At 49.8% G+C, this 20807-nt stretch overlaps 1 protein-coding gene across 1 annotated transcript in view; it reads left to right on the top strand.

The window, feature by feature from the left end:
• The window catches only part of LRIG1 (leucine rich repeats and immunoglobulin like domains 1), a 110225-nt gene that overhangs the window by 43969 nt on the left and 45449 nt on the right, over window positions 1–20807 (top strand). The window contains exon 3 of the mRNA XM_077770599.1: window positions 4237–4311. Coding sequence (XP_077626725.1) covers window positions 4237–4311 — 75 coding nt within the window. The remainder of the gene's footprint in view (window positions 1–4236; window positions 4312–20807) is intronic.

The raw sequence follows: 20807 nt of genomic DNA, 5'->3' as shown, positions 1-20807 counted from the left end.
AGATCTCGTGGTTTGTGAGTTCGAGCCCTGCATCAGGCTCTGTGCTGACAGTATGGCGCCTGCCTGGGATTCATCCTGTCTCTCCTTCCCTCCCTCTCTCCCTCTCTCTTTCCATCCATCCATCTGCCCCTTCCCACTTGAGTGCATGCACATGCTGTCTCTCTCTCAATATGTAAATAAATACATAAATAAACATTAAATAAGAAGAAGAAAATCTGAGCTGTAAAAACCCCTCCTAATCATCCACACTTGGCTGCTCTGTAACAATGTGCCTCACTTTCTTCTTTAAAGGTGGAGTGATCATGTAGTACCTCGCTTGAAGGGCTGAAGTGTTATTCAGTGAGATAGTGCCTATAAAGCATTCTGTAGAGAGCCTGATGCACCGAGTTCACCCTTACTGTTTATGATTGGTAACTTACGGTGATTATATTCTCTATCACTATACCAAAAAAAAAGTACTTCTGGCCATCTCAGATAGAAGCTATATATCATAAAGTCTTTCCAGAGTCATAATTTAGTGTGCCTTCTTCTCCAGTAGCTAAAAGCCGTAAGAATAGTTATTGATGAAGTGGGTCTGCCTCCAAAGCCTATACTCCTACCTGCTAGGCAATACTTTTTCCCTTTGAAGAAGCAAGGCTAACTGAAATGTCAGCTGCCTGCCCAGCTTTGTTATTAATTGTTTGGAAACAGCCAATAGCGAGTTGGCTAAATAAATGATCGTTCAGTAATGTCAGCAGAGGGGTTCTCAGCAGCTGGTGAAAGAATGGTGGTGGTCTGCAAATCTGTGACCTGGGGAAAGGGTGGTGCAGACCAGTCTGTATAGTTCGCAAGCATCCCTGTAAAAGAAGCACATGTGTCCGCCTCTGGTACCTGGTGGCGGGCGAGTCCTTTCGGAGACAGACCAGGGGATGGACTGCAAGGAGGCTTCATTTTTTACTGTATGTTCCTGGTGTCTTCTTTTGAAACAGTTTGAAACTTTGTGCTTCTATTAGTGATCCAATAAATAATATGGCAATACACAAAGGCCCAAAAGCACTGTAATCTACAGTCACCTCTTGGGTTTGCTTTTCATTGTTGAAGCCTCTTCTGAATGAGATACTAGTAATAAGTACTCTGAAATGAATGCCCTCTTTAATGTTTTGCATCTTTGAGCAAACCCAGTAACTGGAGATTTGAGAAAGAGCCCAGAAGGCCCCCACATACCTTATGATGGATGAGCTGGGAAAGGCCTACCTCTTGGTTCCGCCCGGGGTCAGGCAGTCCATGTAGCCCCATTTACCTCCTTTATACCTCTTCCAGCTCCAGGGTTGGGCCACAATTCGTGGTGCAAAAGCAACTGATTGAGGCACTCCTTGGTCCCTCATCAGGAAAAGCCAGTTCAAGAAGCCGACGTTAGAGAAGGATTATTAGGATCTTGGATGGGAGCTGGAGTGTGCAGGGTAGAGAACTGTACACGCTAGATACTCAGAAGACTTCATCAGACCCTGTCCTAAGTTCCTTCGGTTTCCTTATTTGTGGAGACTGTGCTGAACTCTCTGAGCTCTGGCCATGCTATTTTTGACTGGTCTCTATTTCCGTCTGGCAAGTGGGTCGTGTCTCAGCGTGCATGCGGTCTCCACTGCCTTCTGAGGATACCGTTGTCATGTCTACAGGGCATGGAGCACACAGAGAGAAAGCCAGCAGTGGTGATGCTGGTGGGCTTCCATCTAGCTAGTGGTTCTTAGGAATGATGGGGAGGGGTACACGGGCCTTGCTGTTCTTCTAAAGGCTCCATCTGTCCGCTGCATAAATCACACAGCCCTGTTGAGCTCAGAGCCTGTGACCCCTGCCTAAAAGTTTGCTCGGACATTTACCTGTACACCTCACTTTCAGCAGTTGAGTCAGGATTTGAAATCATACAATGCCCCTTGCCCTCATTCATGTATTTCTATGAAGTGGGGCAGAGCAGTCTGTCATGTGTGTAGTGGGGCTGGCTGGAGACGGAGCTCATTCAGCACACGTTCTTCTGCAGAGAGGTCCCCTGGTGTTTGTTCCAGGTTTAGGATCAAGTCAGCTCTTAAGCAGGACGAAGCCCAACCACTGTGTCACCTGAAGGCGTAGGTTCCTTCTGTCCTGCCGGCCTTTCTACTCGTTGCTCTCCTTTGATTTGCGGTCATTCCTGGTTTCGGCTCTTCCCTGTACCACCATCTAGTCGTGTGGCCGTCGCCTCGTGATTGCAACCAGAACCTGACGTAGAGCACGTAGCCGTAGGGGAGGGACCCGTAGTGGGACCTGGTACCTAACTCAGAGTTGTAATGATGACGTTGCATCGTGCGTGTGGAGTTGCTATGGCAATTATAAAGAAATAGCGGGTAGTGAATGGTTAAGAACCCAAACTTGGGGGCTATACTCCCTGGGCCCCTCCACTTAATGCAGATGACCGTCAGATGACTCAACATCTCAGCATTTCCATTTCTCCACTGGTGCAACAGGAATGTGCTTGGACTTCCCCCTCAGGGTCTAAAGAGGAGTTAATACAAGAACTCTTAGAGCCATGCCTGGCACAGGGAGCTCCCCCACCCCCGCCCGCCGTGGGTTAGCTGCCAGCAACTTTATTGTTATGCCCCCTCACCTGTGCCGCACAGCATTTCTCTGGGCACCAAAGAGAGGTCTTAGGCAAGCTACTGCATTGGCAGCAGGCCCGGACCTTAGTTTTTCATGCTCTGCAAAGATCTGAGGGTCTCCTCTAGTCATGACTGCGTGGAAGATACTGTGCAAAGGTATCAGGAGAGATGCGAAACGATGGAGGGTGCTCATCAGTCCTGCACCGAGATAGGAAATGGATCGTTGCAGCACTGGAGGAGCGAAGAGGTGAAGCGGAAACTGTCTGATTCCGGGGGCAGTCCGATAAGAGGCTGTTAAAGTAATTAATTGTCTACTTCAACACACAGACAAGGGCCCTTTAAGTGAAGAAGGGATTTGCCACATGATACGGATCTGCTCTCTCTCTGCCAGATGCTTCAGTCATGAAGCTATTGAAACAGACACTCTGTGTCCCACGGCCCAGTAATTGCCAAGCCTCATCTCTAACTGGCTCTGGCACTGCGGAAAGCAAATGGGATGATTCAAGGCCTTTTCCTTTTTTTTCCCCCGCTTCCCATTCACGTCTATAGAAGATGGCAGATGTCCAGGCTATTCTATTCCAGCAAATGCTAGCTGTATACTTGCGAGAGCGCAGCTGCCATTTCAGTGCCCTCGTTTTCAAACAGTAACAAGATGGTTCATGTAAGATACACTCTTAAACGCAATCTAAGACAACCCAGCCTTATCTGTTTGATTCCCCATCTCAGATACAGTTTCTTTCTAGCCTGTCACCAGGCAGAAAGCGCGCTCACCGTGCTCTGGTTTTCCTAAGGAGTTTTGGGCTCACTTTGCAAGTCTGATTTTGGATCTTCCCAGCTGTGGAAATACAAGTCCACATAAGGAGGCTGGATTGCAAAGCCTCTCGGGGCAGACCCGGAGGTCCGTGTTTTGGGTTTGCGGGCTTGCCCTTTCATTAAGAGATAAGACCTAAGGAAACACAGATTTACATCTGGAGTGGGAAAGGTTTCTTGGAGAGCACGTCTGGTCTGTGGGGGAATTTCAGAATGTCTTCGTGCAGTGTTGTGTGTCTGTATGTAGGCATTACTGGAGCATGTGCCTGGCGGCTTCATCCGAGCTCAGGAAGCTGGAGTCACAGGTACATGAGGCTCCACAATCTCGCTTCCTTGTCATTTATTGCACAAGGTACGAGGGTGTTGCCCTTTGCTGAGGGCAGAGCTACAGTTCCCAAAACTCCATGTCACGGACACACAGAAGCATCTGGGGAGGGATGGACTTTGTTCCCAAGTCCTTTGCTGACTGAGCCCCCAAACAGCGTCCTTGTTGATGGTGTAGGTGCTTTTGTTACGTACCGCATACCTTGCGCTCTTTTCACCGCTCCTTATTCGTGCTGATCGCTGAGCTAGCCGAGGATCTGGAAGACAAGTAGCACCCCCCGGAGTGTTTCTCTCTGAACTGTGGGTGTGACACCTGGTTGGTTTTTGTGACCCCCATGGGACTTCTCAACCTTTCAAAACTCCTTTTAGAATTGTTCATCTTCGATTGAACGTTGCAATATCATTTTACTGTGGCCAACTCAGTACTGTTCTCTTATTTACGTTGCACATATAAAATTTCAAACTAATTTAAATGATGGATTTCTTGTTGTTTTCACAGGTACCTGAATAACAATGAGCTGACAGTCATACCATCCCTGGGTGCTGCTTCCTCCCACGTCGTCTCTCTCTTTCTGTAAGTGGTGCCACACGGGGAAGCCTGGGCGTCTGAGGCTACGGTGTTCTCTTGCTGACATTTTGTGGGAGGAAAACCTGGGTCCCCGTGCTCGCTGGTGGAGAATAGCCATTCTGCACATAGGCCTAATGCTCATGACAAATGCCTTGTGTGCTATTGTGGGGTTTGCAGAACTAAAACCAGTAGGATTTGCGTCACCGAATTTGGGGTGGGAGGGAGAATTGGTTTTATCCAGGGCCAGAGGTACAGAGAATTCGTAAATTTCTTGGTCCTAGTGGTTAAACCATAATTTGGAGTGAATGAACTACGGTTAAAGGAAGCCGTGTGAATTATAAGACAGCAAGCTCCCGCTTGTGGTGCAGACTCTGGGAACGTGACCTGGTTCACTTCTACAGCTTTCAAAAAGAGAATCCCCTTAGTCTGAAATCAGCCTAGAAGTGTGGAAGTGGTTGATGTGGTCAAGTGTTAGACAACGCCCTGGAAAAGGCAAAGACTCTAAAGGGAGCAGAATGGAAGAGAAAGGAAGGATGTGCAGGGGCATGTTATCGTGTGAGCTGCTAGGAGCCTTGGCCCGTGAGTACACCCCCTCCAGCCCTCCACTACAGGTGTGTCCCTGCTTGACGCCTGCCCACGGCGTCTTTCCAGATGAGGCCAGCAGTTTTTTCCACCAGGTTCTGTGGGCAGCCTCCTCAGCAGAGCACTGCTGTATTCACAATGTTTCCTTTTTCTGTTCCAGCCCTATTTTTATTTGATTCTGATTTTTCTGGTATCATGACTCGTTTGCTCACCTGCTTGTACCTTTTGTCGACATCAAGGCTTGGCAGGCGGAGCAGAGGGATCTGGTGGGAAGACCTCATCCCTGTGATGGTGTCAGCTGTAGGGTTTCTGCTAGCAGCAGGCCCTGTGTTCACGATGTGCTCCGCCCTTTCGAGATGTGGTCTTGGCCTTGACCCTATTCAAGGCCTTGCAGGGTTGAAAGAACAAGGGGTTAGAATTGTGGCCCCAGCTCTATGTCCTGACAGCCTGCTTTCTCTCTCCACATCTCATGTTCCTCATTCACAGAAAATTTTCCTTAACTCATTTTACACATGGGGAAAGTGAGCCAGAGGCTGGGGAGAAGTGCAGTGTAGCATACAAAACTCAGGCATCGCGCACAAACATAGGAGGTGTCAGGCAGATGGTGGCTGCCACTTCGGGCTTGTGGCTACTTGTCACATAGCCCCTTGGGCCTTGGCATGATCTTACCTGTAGGGCCCCAGGTCTGAGTCAGTCCTTACTTCTGTGAAGTGCTGGAATAAAGATTGTGGCCTTTTGGCTCAAGATGAATGGGCAAGGGTCTAACTTTGACTTGGGTCCCATTTGCCTGCGTGTCCAGCATCTGGAAAGTGTTTACCTGCTGGCTCAAATCCATGAGTTACCCATACCTGAGGGGAACTGAGGATGTGATGCTCCCTTGTACATTCATAGAGTGAAGCACTGGAAGATGCTTGTAACTTCTTGCTACTTAAAGTACAGTTCCTGGGCCAGCAGTGTCCTGTCCATACTGAGCTCGTTAGAAATGGAGAGTCCCAGGCCTCATCCCAGCCCTGCGCTGCTGGATCCCTGGCCCTTTGCACACTCACCTGAGTGTGACACACACTGCCTTCACTCCCCTTGTTCTTCCCTTGGTGAGGAAACCAGGGACACAGAACATCTTTATGTCACCAACAGGAAACCGAGGCCCCCTGAGTTCCTGTAAGTTGCAAAGTCAAGAGGTGGAACTGAGACTGGACACAAATGCCCGTGCTCTTTTCCTTTATCTGCCCCCAGTGCCGGGTTCAGCAGCCAGCCAGGTGACTCCGAACCGCCCTGTGCCGGGGATGTGCAGGGCCCCCGGCTTGCCCCGAGGGCCTATTGCACTTTGAATCACGCCTCGCTTTGCTGACTAAAAATACATTTCTGTTCCTTGGCCCAAGTGCCTGGAGCCGTGGGGCCTGTTGGCCTTGTTCCTGCTATTACAATTAGACAGCGTTAAACTATGTAAAGCAGAGAGAAAAAAATAAAGACTCCCTCCTGGTTTCGATGGAGTTTGGAAAATGCTGGTTAGTATTGGCAGCCGCTTCTTTGGCCTGAAGCTGGTCTCCATCTGACTTGGTCAGTGATTTCTCTGAACCGACGGAAACTGAAGGGCCTTTATCTTCCTTTTCTCTGAGGGGCCTGTGTTCCCTGGGGTTAGTGCCTGCAAAGCTAGGTTCTCAGTGTCACATCTGGGTAGCAGCATTACAGATAATTTTGCTGCCATCCTTCATGCCTTGCTCTGTTTCTCAAGAGGACCAAGCAAAGTCTGGGGGAGAAAATAACAGCAGGCAGCGGGTGGACACGGTCTTTCCCACCTGGCCCATCGCTTCGCTGCTCACGTGGTAATTCCAATCCATCAGGCTTTGAAGAGCCTGTTTTGCTGGTGTGTCTGTCTGTGGCTCTTCAGAAACGCTGATTAAAAAGTGTCTTACGTTCAACAAACACAAAAGGTAGCTTCTGTGCCCCTAACGTTGGGGCCCGGAGGCTGTCAGGGAGTGACCTCACTAGAATTCAATGCTGTCACGTCTGGGAAGCCCCTGACATGGTATGTGAAAATGGGGCAGGTCACAGAGCTCAGTGAATTTCTCATTGAACGTCCCTGGTCCCCTGATTCTTATTTCCATCTCACCTTCCCTTTGTGGGCAGGCATAGGATCCGGAAAAAAAAATAATAATAATGTACGCAGGGATCAGATGGCCGAGGCCAGCTGAGGTAGAGAAGCCAACACGGCTCTCTCGGGACAGGCTCAGAGGTAGGTGCCTCAGAGAAAGGGCGCAGCAGGCATATGCCCGGCTCCGACTGGTGATGCCGCCTGGGACAGCTCACTTCTGTCCGTCTGTTGAATGAAGGGGCTGAGACGATGGTACGAGGACCCCTTGCAGCTTTCATAGTCCGTCTGTAACCCAGTCACTGGGAGTGGGGGCAGTAACGTCACAAGAGAAATGACCGAGTCTGCCATCCTGGAACCATTTTTGTGGCACTCTGGCTTCAGCAGCAGGCTGCGTTTGAGTCAGCTTGCAGCTCCGACGCCTCTAATCACGGACTTTTGCCTTTGGGTTTTGTTTGCCTCTGGACACGAGCTCATCATCTCCGTGCTTGGTTTCCAGTGTCCCTAGTCCATGTCCGTAATCCTCCTGGCTTACACGACGGTGTTCTGCGGGCCCCGACTTCGGGGCCTCCTTCCCAGGGGTCACAGTTGGGAGGGCGTCAGGGGAAAGGTTTGCTTTGCGTCTGGCTTTAGTATCGGGGCAGAGTTTTCGGAACTGAACTCATTGAGTACAATGTCAATTGGTTAATACTTTCTGATTCAAGGAATCTAATTCAATTAAAGTATTTGTCAGAGAGCAGATTTATTTGTGTCGTGTTCTGAGGATAATGCCAAAGCCATTTGTTCTTAATAACAAAAAAGCATGAAACTCAAGGAAAGCTTTTAATAGGATTGGGTTGGGGAGTGAGGGAGCTAATTTGATAAAAGAGTTCTCAGAAAAAGAAGCAGAGTTTTGTTAAATGGGGACAGAATCTGCTGGTAGATTTTTATGTTTCTGGTTGTGTTTTTTTTTTTAATTTGAGGTCCAGGAAACTCATGTTACGATTCCCACGACAACAGTAATTTTGCCTGATGCATAAGTGACATTTCTGGTGAAGAAAAATTTCCGCTTTTCCTGTGGTGTTACTGCACTTGTATCATTGAGAAGATTGGTTACAGTGGAAACAGTTGGACTGTTTTCAATCTTAGGAGTAAAAAGCTTGCTGTGAAATTGACATTAGTTTTAAAGCAGGCAGCTTTCTGTCTCACGCATGTCAGTTGTAACATGTTTCCCATTCAGCCCTGGGCTGCCTCCAGGAAATGTCTTTTTCTTTTCCAGTTGGGGGGGGGGGGGGGCGGGGTGGGGGNGTGTGTGTGTGTGTGTGTGTGTGTGTGTGTGTGTGTGTGTGTGTCTAGTTGTTTAAAGTAACCTCTCTCCCCAATATGGGGCTCAAACTGACAACCTTGAGACTGAAAGTTGCATCCTCTGCTGACTGAGCTAACCAGGCATCCCCCAGTTGATGTATGTTTTAGACCTTGACCCTTAACCATGTCTTTGCATTCAGTCTCCTCCACCGTTGGTCTACATCAGACTGGAGAGTTAGGTGATGATTAGTTGTACCTGATTACCTACGACTCTATAACAGTACTATTTTTCTTTTAATGTCTTTATATTTTTGAGAGAGAGAGAGAGAGTGTGAGTGGGCAAGGCGCAGAGAGGGCGAGACAGAGAATCCAAAGCAGGCTTCAGGCTCTGAGCTGTCAGCAGAGCCGATGCGGGGCTAAAACCTGTGAACCGCAAGATCATGACCTGAGCCGAAGTTGGATGCTTAACCAGCCTCCCAACCCATTTCTAATTCCAGAATATGCTCTTCTCCTCAAAAACAAACCCCATGCCCCTTAAGCAGTGATTTCCCCCATCCCCTTAGACCCCTGGCAGTCGCTAATCTGAATACTAACTTGTTTTTGAGAAAAGTATTTTTCTCTCATGTTAGCAAATATATTGGGGGGACTTAGAATATTAATAATTTGGGGCACCTGGGTGGCTTAGTCGGTTAAGTGTCCGACTTTCGCTTATGTCATGATCTCGCGGTTCGTGGGTTTGAGCCCCGCATCGGGCTCTGTGCTGACAGCCAGCTCAGAGCCTGGAGCCTATTTCAGTCTGTGACTCCCTCTCTCTCTTACCTTTCCCTTCTCACGCTGTCTCTCTCTCTCTCTCCTAGAAATAAAAATTTAAAAAAAAGAATATTAATAATTTAAATACAAATATCAGAGGCAGATGTCAATCTCTACAGTTACATATTGTGTTGCAACCTCTTGGCTAAAGAAAAATTGATTAAATAAAAAGGATGGTATATTTAACATTTCTTTATTGTAACTTCCAGAGAATAAAACCTGGCAGAAATGAAACCTGGTGTCCTGTCTGTGACCCCACTCAAAGCCATTTAAGTGGTAGGAGCCCTGGGTGGAGCTGAGTGAGCGCGAGGCCTTGAAGGATGGAGCGCTTGCTCTTCTTAGCTGTATCTCCTTGGGAAGTAAAAATCAATAGCAGTACTTAACTCTCCACGTGCCTGCCTGGTAAACCTCTAGAAAAAAGAGGGGCCAGATCAATCTTCTTTACAGGCTCATTAAAGCAAAGATCAATTCACATTAAAGTGTAATTAAAGAGCAGGCCTTGGAGGGGAGGCGGCCATGGCCACTCAGGGCCGAGGGCAGGAATTACTTTCCCAGGGGGCCCAGAAGCCAGAAGCCACGGAGAAAGGGAATCAGAACTCCAGTTCAGAAGTGAGGCTCATCTTGGAGATTTGAGCTAGGCTGTTAATGATCAGGCATACAGCATAGGTGACATTACAGTGAGTAATACATAGCTGGCTGGGGTTCCTAGGGGTGTGTGTGTGTGTGTGTGTGTGTGTGAGAGAGAGAGAGAGAGATCCTCCACCTAGTGGGTTGGGGTGGGCCTTCTTGTCTGTCTCTTCACATAGCTGCCTTTAAAACTTTCTCTGTACTATCTGGAGGAAGGTCATCATCTGCAGACCTAATAGAGAATTGACATTAAAACATTTTCTTTTATGCACCATGTTATCACCACAAGTCAGAAATAATAGTTTATCTAGAAATTTTGAGTGGTAATCTCTGCCGGTGAAGCTTTGTGTACCGATCGTAGCTGGTCCCGTGGGGACAGGGGACTGTAGGTGTGTGTGCACGAGCTGAGGTGTGGGTAGCCATTCTTCTGAAGGTAAAGGATCATCCACCCTCCTGGAGGGGAATTTGCTGGACTGTGCACAAATCATTAGGTTAACAGTGGACTTATTCAGGTTTCTTAGAACGTGTAGAATTAGGTAGCTCTTTCCCCATTCTGCTTCAGAGATGCATCCTCCACCTGAGAATACCCTTCAGGCGGGCTGGTGAAGGAAGGCCAGTCGGTTTGGTTTTAGTGTAAAAGGGTACCCTATCTGGACCCTTGGCATCTTTTTATTCATTCTCATCAGGAGTGTGGAGTTTATAGTGACTGAGACACTCTAGACAGGCACTGGAAAAGTTTTGTTTAAAAGTCCCAAGTCAAGGGGCGCTTGGGTGGCTCAGTCAGTTAAGCGTCCGACTTCCGCTCAGGTCATGATCTCATGGTTCTTGGGTTCGAGCCCCATGTCGGGCTCTGTGCTAACAGCTAGCTCAGAGCCTGGAGCCTGTTTCAGATTATGTGTCTCCCTCTCTCTGACCCTCCCCTACTCACTTTCTCTCTCTTTTCTCTCTCTCTCTCAGAAATAAATAAAACATTAAAAAAAATTTTAAAGTCCCAAGTCGATGGGGTGCCTGGGTAGCTCAGTCGGTTGAGCATTTGACTCTTGATTTTGGCTCAGGTCATGATCTTATGATTTGTGAGATTGAGCCTCCTGTTGGGCTTGTGTCAATAGTGCAGGGCTTGCTTGGGATTCTCTCTCTCCCTCTCTCTCTGCCCCTCCTGTACTCATGCTCAATTGCATGTGCTCTCTCTCTCTGTCATTCTGTCTCAAAAAAAAAAAAAAAAAAAAAAATTCCAAGTTGGGTTTAAGTGAATGTCCTTGGTCCTTGAGCAGTCTGCATCCTCTTTGTTCCCAGACACTAAAGGCAAGCCCTGGCCCCTCATCAGCAAACAGCACATTATGTGTCAAAAGGGGGCTGTGGTTCCTCTCCTGTGTCTTCGGAGACATGCTCACTTGCTGCCTTGTTCGCTCTGAGATTGTTGGTGTGAACTGAGTCTTTGCTCTGGATGAAACGATTCCCCTGGAAGATGGTGGCTTCCCCATGACCTGTGTGATTCTCAGACCAAGCCACCTGCCGGAATCACCTCACAGGCTTGCTGAGCCCCAGAATGGCCGGGCTTCAGCCCTTTTCTGGTCCAGCAAGTCTGGAGCCTTGCTCACGAGCTCCCCGGTGCTGCTGCCGTTCTGGGAACCTGCCTCTGAGAGCCACTGCCTGGGTGACACGGGGCGGGGGGCCCCTCCAAGACTCATGTGTGGGGTCATCAGGAAGCTGCTTAGCTTTTGGAAGGCAGGAGACTTCTTAGACTAATTCCCCATGTCGCAGGTGTGGCAGAGGCATTTGTTTGGAAAGCGGGACTCCAGATCCCCCAGAAGGGATTTTATTTCTGATGGCAGTGGGCATTGTATGCGCCGGGGCAGAACAGATCTGGCTGTTAACAAATTTGTCTCCACCTAAGTTGCTGTGTATTGGTGATCACAGAGATGTCCCCAGGAGACCGTCTCCAGCTACCACGGAGGCACGGAGCGCTGGAGCGAACAGCCCGGCCCGGCAGGAGGCCTGTTGCTGCCTCAACGTGGGTCTGAGTGGCTCAGCATACACCCGCCTCCCTGGGCAGGAAGAACCGGTGCAGGCAAGGGCTTGTGGCACCACTTACCTTCCTGCTGGCTATCAGTCACTGCTATCAGGTCTTTGCCCTTGCCTCAGTCAGGAACGGTACTGCTTTGTTCCAGGTGGAAGTGAGAGGCAGGGTCTGAAACGTGGGCATTCATCCCCTGCTCTAATGGGGGAATCAAATCCGAGGGCCCAGAGCTGTCACCCCCCCCCCCATCTGCTCATCAGCGAGCAAAAGACATGAACGGGGAGGAGACAGAGGAGAGTTCTGGAGGGTTCCCGCGCAGTGCTGCAGGGGCCCCCGCGAGGCGAAGCCCAGTGTGAGCAAACATGCCGCACGGACTGGGGCATCTGCCCTCCAGGGACCCGCAGGCTTGCTGCGGAGAAAGACGGGGCGCACGTCACAGTGCAGGCATGGGCCGGGGAATAACTATCAGAAGGGCTCTTCCCTGCTGTCACAGACGGGCGTGGCATAAGCGGGGGAAGTTTCCCAGACGCTGTAGCTGAGGCTGCCCCATACATGGACCTCCTGTCTTTACCCCCACAAGTGAGTGTAAGTTACAGGCGTCAGACGGAGCACCTGGCAAGCTGGACGGACGCCCAGCATGTCGGCTACTTGACGGAGGACTAATGGGACGTGGCTGGTTCCGTCTGAAGGCCCATGCGCCCCGTTCCCGTTTTTGGCTTTGCTGGCAGGGATGCCACTCTGAAGAGCCAGCCGGCTTCTGTTGGAAGGCAGAGCAGGACCCCGGCTCTCAGAAGTGCAGCCCCGGCAGTGGCGGGGTACCACCAGTGAGCCTCCAGAAAGAAAATTAAACACGCACTCTACAAGGAGAGCAGCCCTCTGTCCCGGAAACTTCCCAGGGGCTCTGTCGTGCAGGCTGCCTCTTGCCTGAGTCCAAGGGAGTCTTTCACTGGGAAAGGAGCTCCAATGCCCCCCCCTCCCCCCACTGCAAGCCTGCCAATTTACACACAGTCATGACTTGTCATTTTCCTTCTGCCTTTTCTTCCTTTTTTTTTTTTTTTTTTTGGTTCCTTTGTGAGTGGGGGTGGTGAGTCAGCCAGATGAGCGGTCCATCTGCAAGTCATTTGCTGAGAAAGTGAAGCGAACACCAGCTGTGGGTCTGGGGAGCCGAGGAAGGGGAGGCCGGTGAAATAGGAACATGGCCATGGAGGTCACTTCTTTTTTGGGAACTCGGTAGCGTAGGTTCTGTTGTTCAGAGCTGGCTTTTGCTGTGCGTTTGGCTCCCTTCTCCTTTCTCGTTTTCTCTGATGACCACGCAAGCTTTCTGTACAGTGCATGGTCCGGTGAGCATCGGGATGCCGGGGAAGTGTGCACAGGCTTGCTGGGAAGTGGCTGTGCTCGCGGCAGCGGGTGCTGAGAGCCCTCCCGGGCCCTGTGAGCCACCTTCTGGGTTGCACCACAGTGTCCCCCTCCCGTGTGAAAGGAGCTGGCCCCTGCCCATATCAACAGTCTGTTTCCAACCGGGACCATTTCCTCCTCCTCCTCCTCCTCCCTCTCGCCTACTTCCTGCAGGTGGCTTCTGTAATCCACTTACCACTGGGGAAGCCCCATGAGCGTGTGCACTTAATCCGAAAATGGCTGGCTTGACTTTGACCCACAGGGTGACCTTGCAGAGAAGGCAGGGCCTATTGGGTCTACTCACACCTGGGAGCCATTTTCAGCTTTTATAGCCCCAGTGGAAGAAATGTGTTTGCATTTATGCTGGGCCTTCCTTTCACAAGGTCTGTCATTGTTGGGTGTTACGGAGGGAATATTAGATTCACCCTGCTTATCCAAATGCAGGAGTTCTTCATGTATGTGCACTCATACACAATCACCATTTCTTTGCTGTTTGGAAGAGATCAAAACACAGCAGCTGTCTCTTAGGATTCTGCCTTCCGAGATGAAACACTGTGATGGGCAGTCTGTGCGGTTTCCTGACGTTGGAAGGCACTACTCCATGTACCTTCACAGGCCGCCTCCCATTAAATTGCCTCTGCAGTCCCTGGAGATGGCATAGGGCCTATCTTAAGCACATTTTACAGATGAGGTACCTGAGGCACAGAGAGGGCAAGAAACTTGCCTGAGGTCACACAGTAAGTGGCACACATGGATCTTAAATTCTCTTCTCTCCACCTTTGGGGTTTGCGCTCACTGTATACATGGAAGTATGTGGTCTGGGAGACTGGGAGGGTGTTGCAATGTCACATGTTGTCCTATCAAATTGCGTCAGGACGGGGAGGCCTGGGGACTGTAGCCAGGCGGCTCAGTACTGGAGATGACACCTGTCCCATGGCAAAGGCATCTCTTAAAGCTGAGTGCAGGCCTCCACAACATTGTTGTCAGGTGAACCGACTCTGGGAAGCCCCTCGGTGGTTTTCCTGAGCTGATGTGGAGTAACCGGAAGTCCTCCTGTCCTGAACATCAGGCTGACCCTCCCCTCACCGCCTGATCACACCCACAGGTTGGATATTCTGAGCTGATTACGGCAGTCCATCTTTTAAGGGCGCCGAGAGGGGAAACAAGCTTGTTGTCGGGTCTGCAGAGTCCAGACGTGTGGTCCAGATGTGCCAACAGCCTGTTGGGGAGTGGGCACCTGCCCTCGAAGACACAGCTTCCAGAATTCCCGCGCCAATTTCTCACTTCCTGGGTGCCTTTCAAGCCCAAACAGCTGAGATAAAGGTGCCAGTTTGTAGGTCTTTCCCCCCAGCTCCTTCAGGCAGGAGGTGGAAGAGTGTGTGTGAAGGCCGGTAGCAGGCAGCTATGTGGCGTGCGTGAGGTGTCTTCCCCTGCTGTCACTGGTTTCTGCTCAGCTGTGTGGATACAGAATCTCTTTGGGCTCTAAGAAACATTTTATTGTTGGGGAAGGACATGGCCAGGGCTGCTGTGAGATAAACTTGTAGAGCCCAAGTCTCCTTCCCCCAGGTAACCATAGGAAAAGACCGGTGCAAATGGGTATTGTTTTGTCTTCCATCAGTGACTGCATCACAGGGCTTTATGGCCAGGGGCAGCCCTGTGTGGTGGTTAAAGAAGCCTCTGGCTCAGAATGATCTAGGTTTAAGCCTGTCTTCATCCTCGCCCTTGCTGTGTCCTCTGGGCCTCAGTTGCCTTCCCCAGACAGAGATATTTGCCGATAGAGCAGGCTGTGAGGCTTCACTGAATACTGCATGTGCTGGATTCAGTGTGTGGTGTATAACAAATGTGCACGAAGTGCTAGGTACTATTCCAGACGGACCCTCTCCACTGAGCACCCTCCGGCGTAGACGGAGCTGGTCTGATTTTGCTGCTGTGTTCTGAGGGGGGTTGGTGTCAGACTGGTGTTCCTCCAAAAGGGACCCTACTTGCAGATGCCCACTATGGCTCACTCTCTTGTGACCTAGTTGAGGTTTATAGATCATCTCCATTATTTGTGTGGGGGGGAGGGTGGGGAGGAAGGAGTCCTTAGCTTTCTCATAGGTGAATTCCTGTTATGGAAGCTCAGTGGTGAAGTATTAGCTTTGATTTTTACCCTCTCCTTGCCCGTTTCTTTACCTGGGCTGGGTGCAGCAAGCCCCTGAAACACTCAGCAAATATCTAAGCAGGGGCTCTCATCCTTGGCTGCACAGTAGAATGGGCAGGGAATCATGACAACAAAAACAAACAAAAAACCCCAAGATGTCCAGGCTCCATCCCAGATGGTGTAAATCAAAATGTGGGGCTGGGGGCCTGCAGAGGGAGGGACCCGGGGCATAGGCACTGGTGTTTTCTTAAAGCTCTCTAGGTCATTTCGATGCACTGCCAAAGCTTCATGAGCCCACGCTGGGTAATGGCAAGTGAAAGACATTTTCCTCCCTTCTCTGCTTCCCTCTCATATCTGTCACTGAGAATACCCAGGTTCCCCCACCTTCCTGTCCTCTCCTTTTTCTTTTTCTGTTCCAGGCGGAAGGGAAATAAATGGTAAGGCTGACTTTGAGTTTAGCACTTAGGATTCTGGGGGCCCCATCTGTGGTTTTTACTACTGATTTAATTTGAAGACACTGTGAAGTCAACCACTTACTGGGAAACTGCCTTGCCCTTGGGGTGCCCGGGGTGGGGCTTGGGGTCTCTTGGACATGCCTATCTCATTTGTTGATCATGGAACTTGACTGTGGATCTGCCGCCTAATCTGGGTCATTTCTTTGCTCTGAAAGTTGGTGTACTGTAACCTCTTTCACGTGGATTCTATCTGTAAGTCACAGAGATCCCTTCCTGGTGATGCGGGGGATAAACCTCTTCATAGTAAAATGACAGGCAAAACTTACTTCAGTCTTTTCAAAAAACTTGTTCTTCATTATTCCAAAAGTAAGACTTTGTTCTTTAAAAAAAAAAAAGGGGGGTGCCTGGGTGGCTCGGTCGGTTAAGTGTCCGACTTCGGCTCAGGTCATGATCTCACGGTTCGTGGGTTTGAGCCCCGCATCAGGCTCTGTGCTGCCAGCTAGCTCACAGCCTGGAGCCTGCTTCAGATTCTATGTCTCCCTCTCTCTCTGACCCTCCCCTGCTCACACGTCTCTCTCTCTCTCTCAGAAATAAGCATTAAAAAAAAAAAAATTAAAAAAACCAACTTGTTGGGATACAGCAGGATTCTGGCACTAACGTTGATTTTTGATGATCATGTGATGTATGTGACAGGGATTTGTGAGGGTTGGGTTTGGAATCAGGCCCTTCCATAGATCGTAGGTTGGAAAGAATAACTAGAATATTGGAAATGATGGGGAAAGTTTCCCTGAGACTTGTTAGAATGTGATATTTGTTCCAAATCCAGTGTGTTCTTTTTTACAAGGAGAAAAACAGTGATTATCAGCACACACAATGAAGTTTTTCTGCCTCATAATTTTTATTGGGTTCTGGGAGTCAGAGTGAGGACTAGCCATTCCAGGGCCCCGCGCTCCAGTTGGCTTTGTGGGCTGTAGTCCTCTCCCCTTTACCCCTCAAGGGCTTTTCACAGACCAGGCTGGCCCTGCCCCTCCCTCATTCTGCAGTGTGTGGTAACAGTTCTCCAGCAGTCCTGTGGTCCCGTGTAAAACCTGTCGTCACTGTACCCCGTTTCCTAAAGAAGAGCTCCAGCTCTTGGGAGTCTCAGTAAATGGTCTGGGGAGGTGGATTCACCAAGCAGAGTACAGTGCATCGTGGACATAATCAGATCGGTTTCCTGCGTGAGGCCAAGGTGCATCTCCTCCCTGCCTCAGTGGCTTCATGGGTCGTCACCGGGAAGAGGAGGCAGGCTGGTGAGGACCCATCTGCCTCTCCTTTGGCCACTCTCCTGTGGACATTTTAGCAGACACCCTTGGTCCATTGTTTGCCCACCTCCAGCTGGATATCGTGGTTTAGGGTGACGTGTCTGCTGGCCAGAGAAGGCCCCTCACCTTCCTTTCTTCAGAACGTCACCCAACGAACCACATCCTATCTCTGGACTCCAGAACACAAGCCATTCTGCAGTGCAAGGAGCTTGCCTCTGAAGCATCCTTTCTCCTGGGGCACATGGCCTCCCCCTGTCAGCACCCGCACCTCCGGAGAGGAGCCCGTGTCCAGCCACTTGCCTTCCAGCCCTGACTTGGCCAGAGACCCTGCTATAGGGCCTTCCACAAGTTGCCGCTCCTGTCTTGAGCTTCTCTTCCCTCATCGGGAAGAACGGAGCTGGTTCCGTATCAGTACATTTGCCCAGTGTCCACAATGCACGTGGCTGCTTCCCCTCCTGTCCACCTGTGGGACCTCGCTGTGGGACCCTGGGGTCCTCATAGAGGTTCAGATGGTGCTGAGTTCTGTCCAGGGGCCCCGCTGGGCATCATGTTGAGAAGTCTGCTGAAATGATGCAGGCTTAGCACTGTAGCCAGTTCTTGCTGTTTGCTACCAAGTCCGGGACCCATACCCCATCTCTCCCAGGGCTCCTCAGCGCCTCGATTCCAAAGGTGCTCAGCCTCGGCCGTTCCCTCCCCATGGAACACCCAGGGAGCTCCAGCCTCGTCAGTCCACGTTCCACACTTACCACCTGCCTGCCTGGGGTTGCCCTGCAGTGCGTGTGTGATGAGGAAATGAATGCAGGACCCCTTTGTGGCTGGCCCGTTACCTGCGAGATCAAGTCTCAGCTCTTGCAGATTTGTATCCAGTTGCATTTCTTTCTCCCTCTCGCCACTGCCTGCCTCGATCTTTGAGTGAAACTGCATGTGGAGAAAGCCGTGCCTTGGGTTCTGTGTCTTGTTCATGTTGTCACAGTGGTCTCATACGGCTCCTCCTCTCCCATACCCTTGTGGCCCATCTGTCGATGCACCCATCACATCTGTGTTTTTCTCCTCAACTCCACGCTTCGTTTTTTTGAGCGTGAGGGATGGGGTAAGGGGGACGGTAGTGCTTCTGTCAAAAACACCTTTTTTTTTTTTTTACAGCAGTTGCACATAATAAGCATCCTGTACATGTTTCGAAAAAAATGAAGCACTAAATCTGTCAGTACAGGAATAAATGATTGTGGAGTATGGGGCAGATATTGGGTGGTTCTAGACCTTTGTCATCAAGATGAAGGGACCAGCTCGGAACAGGTGAAAACAAATTGTCTGATGGGAGCCCCTCCAGGCATATGGCTCTTTCCAGGCCAGAGTTAGTACTGGCTTTTCCCAATTTGTTGGCAGGCCAGGCAGAGCATTACGGGAGAGACAGATGCAGTAGAAACTACTACGTGGCAGACATTGTGGCTTAGACAGAGGAGTGTGGACCCTGTGGGCTCTGGTCTAGGTTTGAATCCTTACCTTGCTGCTTTTTAGCTCAGAAATTGTCCTTACCCTAGCCTGCAGGCTTCTGCTCACCCGTGAGGGGCCAATAGGTGATTTGGGGAAAAGACTTCTCCAAAGTGAAGGCCAGTCCCTCCATGCATCCCGCCCATCCTACTTGTCTGAGAAACTAGAAAATCCAGAGTTACAGATAAGCAGTTTTCTTTCCTACAGGACGTGTCAGAGCCTTTAATAACAAGGGGATGGAGCATGGTGTTTCCCACCTACAGTGAGCCACCTCAGCATGTGGTGTGTGGGATGAGTTGTGTCATGTAAATTTACAAACTGCAGAATCAAGCAGAATGAAAGTATCTTTATTGGAATGCTTGTCAATACCACCCTTTGGCCGGCCTGCTTCGGGGGTCTGTAAGGACCCACAGGCGTGGATGCGTGCACACATTCCCGAGCCGTCTGATGGAATCCTCCAGAGCTGGTGTTCCTGGAGTGTTGCTTTGGGAACCTCTGGTGTGGCCGTGCAAGTCTGACCTGGGTCCAGGTGTGGACGGCTAGTGAGCCCTCCTGCTCAGCCAGGCAGTGCTGGGGACTCGGCTCAAGTAGAGGTCAGGGGCACCCCATCTCCTTGCAGGCTTGATCAACAGCCCCCTTCTCATCAGGAGGCCGTACGCCTTGCCCTTTCCTAAGCAGTGGAAAATAATTAAACGTTTCATGCTTATCCCTGGATTTCAGAAATCCCACAGTGCCCAGTAGTGTTAGGCTTTCAGAATTGAGTCATATGAGGTAAGTTTCTGCTGGTTTGTAGGAACAGCTGGAGACCAAATGAGGTAGCAGATTGGCTTGCCCTCTCTCCCTCTCTCTCTGCCCCTCCTCCACGAATTCTGCCAAGGCCTCTGTCTGATTCCACAGGGACTGTCATGACATGTTTCTTTGGTGTTTTAAACCTTTTATTTTTGAGATCACTATAGATTCACATGCAGTTGTAATAAAAAATTAATGTAGAAAGATTCTCTTGTACCCTTAATGCCTTTACCCCCAGTGATACCATTTTCTAAAACTTCCTATAACTGGGGTATACAGTCAAGGTGCAGCACACCTCCGTCCCTGGAATGGTCCCTCATTTTGCCTTTAGAAGCCTCGCAGCTTCCCTTCTGTCCCCACACCCTTGGCAGTGCCTCATTTGTTCTTCGTATATATTTCTCATTGAAAGAATGTGATATGTGTGGATTCATATAGCCTGTAACCTTTTGGGACTGACTTCCTGTCTGGCAGCATAATTCCTTGAAGGTTGTCGCATGTATTAGTAGGTGACTTCTGTTTATCACAGAATAGTACCCTGTGACATGGATGTAACCACACTTGGTTGAACCATTCACTTGTCGAAGACGTCTGGGGTGTTTCCACATTTGGGCTGTTCAGAATAAAGCCAATATGAGCATTACATACAGGTTTTTGAATGTCTATAGATTTTCATCTCTCTGGGAGGTATGCTGTAGAGTATACTTGCTGTGTTATATGATAGTGATTATTGTATGTGTCATTTTCTTTCTTAAATTTTTAATTTTTAATTTTTTTTTTTAATTTCTGAGAGAGACAGCATGAGCAGGGTAGGGTCAGAGAGAGGGAGACACAGAATCCGAAGCAGGCTCCAGGCTCTGAGCTACCTGTCAGCACAGAGCCTGACGCAGGGTTCAAACCCACGAACCGTGAGATCATGACCTGAGTGGAAGTCGGACGCTCAACTGACTGAGCCACCCAGGCGCCCCTGTATGTGTCGTTCTTGAAGAAACCACCATACTTCTCCAGCACCGAATATACCATCTTAAATTCCCATTAGCAATGAATGAATGATTGGGTTCTAAGTGTCGTGACCAGCATTTGGTGGTGTTGGTTTTTTTTTTTTTTTTTAAGTTTTATTTTATTTCTTTGAGAGAGAGACAGTCAGTGTGAGTGGGAGAAGGGCAGACAGAGAGCGGGAGAGAGAATACTCACTAACAGCAAGGAGCCCAACATGGGGCTCCCTCCCACAAACCTTGAGATCATGTCCTGAGCTGAAATCAAGAGTCGGATGCTTAACCGATTGAACCACCCAAGACACCCCCTACCTAGCTGTAGATCCCAAAGATTTTCTGCTGTGTTTTCTCTAAAAGTTTGTAGCTTACATCTTACATTTGGGTCCGTGATGATAGATTTAAAAAAAAAAAAAAAAAGACAGGCAGAAGCAAAGCAGAAACTGGAAGCCTGTGGTTTCCAGGAAGAAACAGCAAGTGTAGGCTCCTGCAGGAAGCTCCGACAGGCAGGACGGGGGGGGGGGGGTGGGGTGGGG

The sequence above is a fragment of the Crocuta crocuta genome, unplaced genomic scaffold (genome assembly GCF_008692635.1).
Source record: "Crocuta crocuta isolate KB4526 unplaced genomic scaffold, BGI_CrCroc_1.0 scaffold126, whole genome shotgun sequence".
NCBI lineage: Eukaryota > Metazoa > Chordata > Mammalia > Carnivora > Hyaenidae > Crocuta > Crocuta crocuta.
This window is presented reverse-complemented; position numbering and strand designations above follow the sequence as displayed.